Source organism: Pterocles gutturalis, unplaced genomic scaffold (genome assembly GCF_000699245.1).
Source record: "Pterocles gutturalis isolate BGI_N339 unplaced genomic scaffold, ASM69924v1 scaffold761, whole genome shotgun sequence".
In the NCBI taxonomy this organism is placed as follows: domain Eukaryota; kingdom Metazoa; phylum Chordata; class Aves; order Pterocliformes; family Pteroclidae; genus Pterocles; species Pterocles gutturalis.
The window spans coordinates 3,209-5,986 of NW_010097432.1; the positions used below are offsets into that span (position 1 = coordinate 3,209).

Here is a 2,778-nt window from a genome sequence, read left to right on the forward strand (position 1 = left end):
GTCTGTGCCATGGCACTGTCAGCCTGCCCTTCACACCCTCACTGCAGGTGTCCCCAGGGGTGTCCCCAGGGATGTCCCTGTCCCTACAGAGATGTTGGGGCTCTGGGCGTGCCCCAGGGCTGGAGGAGGCTGCTGTGGCCTCGCTTCCAGTGTGTGCAACGGGGCTGTGGGCGCGTGGAGCCATTTCAGGGTTTGTTTGTTTTTCGCTTTCCTATTTGGAAGAGGAGAGCCACTTCCACTGGGATGCAGTGGCTGGACACAGCCAGGGATGTGTGTCTCCAGGCTGGGAGCGAAGCCAGGGTCACCACGTGCCTGCAGCCACATCCAAACCCACCCTCTGAGGCCTTTAGCCTCTGGGGGTGCCTCTGTACCCCCACACTCCGTAGCCCTGGGACCTGTGAGGTCCCCACTCTTGGGGGGTTTGCCAGGGCTGAAGGCTTTGGTCACCCATGACCATGAGAGCCCTGTGGGGCTGGGACAGGGGGGCCAGGGCTGTGACTGGTGGCACTGACAGAGCCATGCCATGTCCTTCCAGCACAGGGAGCAGCGACCCGTACTGCATCGTGAAGATCGACGACGAGGCCATCATCAGGTGAGTGGCTCCGTGTCCCTGGCTGGTCCCCAAACCTGCTGCCACAGTCGGCTCCTGGCAGGTTCCTTCATCTACCCTGCTGCAGGCACAATTGTGTTATTCCGTGTTATTCCATGTTATTCCTTACTATTTATTGTTATTATTATTATTCCCTTCTTCAGCCTGAGCCACTCCTCCAGACCCAGGCTGCAATGTCTAACAGCTCATAGCCACCCCCAACATCTTGCCATCCCAGAGCCACCAGAAGGGACAGGGACCCATCCCCTGCCCCAGCTGGGAGTTCAGAACTGTGGCTGCTGTCCCCAGCCGTGTGTCACCAAAAGCTGGGAAGATCGCAGGGCTGGGGAGGTGGGGAGTTCCCAGCAAGGGAGCCTTGTCCCCCCCATCACTGGTGCCATCTGCCCACAGGACTGCCACCGTGTGGAAGACACTGTCCCCGTTCTGGGGGGAAGAATACGAGGTGCACCTCCAGCCCACCTTCCACAGCGTCTCCATCTACGTCATGGATGAGGATGCGCTCAGGTACAGGCAGGTCTGCAGTGGGGACTCAGAGGTCGGTAGTTTGGCTGCCTGCATGCTCAACCCCATTGTAGACACCAGAGAATCCACACCTGGCTGTGCTGGCTTGGGTTTTGGAACCCAAATGGGTGAAGTTTATTTCTTGAGGCTATTTTCCAGCTGGCAGCGAATGGTGGCTGATGTGCTCCATGGGGACAGACACATAGTGGCCCCAGGCCAGGACACTGCGGTGCCGTGTGTCTCCCCGAAACCCATGGCAAGGGTTTGTCCTGTGTGGGCCCCAGCAGAGCAGGCAGGCTCTGATCCCACTCCACGTCCTGCTCCTGGTTTTTGTTTTCCAGCCGTGATGACGTTATTGGGAAGGTCTGCATCACCCGGGACACGCTGGCGGAGCACCCCAAGGGTAGGGGGACGGGTGGCCGGGAGAGTCCCAGCGGGGATCTGTCTCCCAGCCCCTGTGATGAGCTGGTCCTGAGGGCCCCCCAGTGACCCCCCCATGAAGATGTCCCCATTTCCCCCCCACAGGGTACAGTGGCTGGGTAAGCCTCAGCGAGGTGGACCCCGACGAGGAGGTGCAGGGGGAGATCCCCCTGTGCGTGGAGGTCCTGGGGGGCCCAGGCGGCCGGCGGCTGCGCTGCACTGTGCTGGAGGCCAGGTGAGGAGGGGACATGAGGGTGGCTGGGGGCTGTGTGTGCAGCTGGGACACGTCCGGTGAGTGCCAGGTGTTCCATGACTCAGTTTCCCCATTGCACCATGGTCTTCTCAGTCATCCTCCTTTGGGTGCAGAGCATATCTTGGTGGTGGAGTCACCATCCCTGGAGGTGTTCGAGAAACATGTGATGTGGTGCTTCGGGACATGGTTTAGTGGGTTAGGTGGTGTTGGGTTGGTGGTTGGATTTGATGATCCTTGAGGTCTTTTCCAACCTTAACGATTCTATGATCTTCACCCCCACCCAGCAGCTGGTGGGGGTCTTGGAGCGGGGTCACCTTGTCTGCTGGTCCTTAGGGTGTGTGTCTTGGGTTGCTGGGGAACCAAGAAGGGATTGGGTGCTGTGGGTGCCGTAGGTATTTTGGGAGGTTCTTGGCAATTTCCCTTTTTTCTTGGCAGGGATTTGGCCAGGAAGGACCGGAACGGTGCCTCTGACCCCTTTGTCCGCCTGCGCTACAACGGGAAGACACAGGAGAGCACTGTGAGTCCATGTTTGGTGTCCCCAGGGAGGGTGGGATCCCCCCAGTGAGGAGGGATGAAGCCGTTGCCTTTGCAGGTGGTGAAGAAATCCTGCTACCCCCGCTGGAATGAGACCTTCGAGTTTGAGCTGGCTGAGCCTGCTGGGGAGAAGCTGTGTGTGGAGGTGTGGGACTGGGACCTGGTGGGCAGGAATGATTTCCTGGGCAAGGTGAGCCCCCAGAGCCCTGTCACTGCTGCCGGGGGTCCTGCCTGGCTGCCCGCCTGACCCCCCCATCCTGCCTGCCTTCCCCTCCCAGGTGGTGTTCAGTGTCCAGGGGCTGGCGGCGGCCGTGAGTTGGTCAGCCTGCAGCCAGCCATGTCCAAGCCGAAGGAGGACGAGTGAGTCTCGGCACAGGAGCGTGCTGGGCGTCCGTGGCCAGAGTGGTCTTGGTGGGAGGTTATTCCTGGGAAGCATCCTCCCTTTGGAGGGGCAGCACCT

General features: G+C 60.3%; 1 protein-coding gene across 1 annotated transcript; it reads left to right on the plus strand.

Annotated features, from left to right (window-relative positions):
- Positions 1-518: 518 nt before the first annotated feature.
- LOC104471255 (ras GTPase-activating protein 4-like) lies at positions 519-2,629 on the plus strand (the record flags this gene model as incomplete). Its single annotated transcript, XM_010086563.1, has 7 exons — positions 519-592; positions 1,001-1,114; positions 1,453-1,514; positions 1,637-1,766; positions 2,220-2,301; positions 2,377-2,508; positions 2,597-2,629. Coding segments are annotated over exons 1-7 (627 nt in total), but the record flags the coding sequence as incomplete, so codon positions are not given.
- Positions 2,630-2,778: the final 149 nt, after the last annotated feature.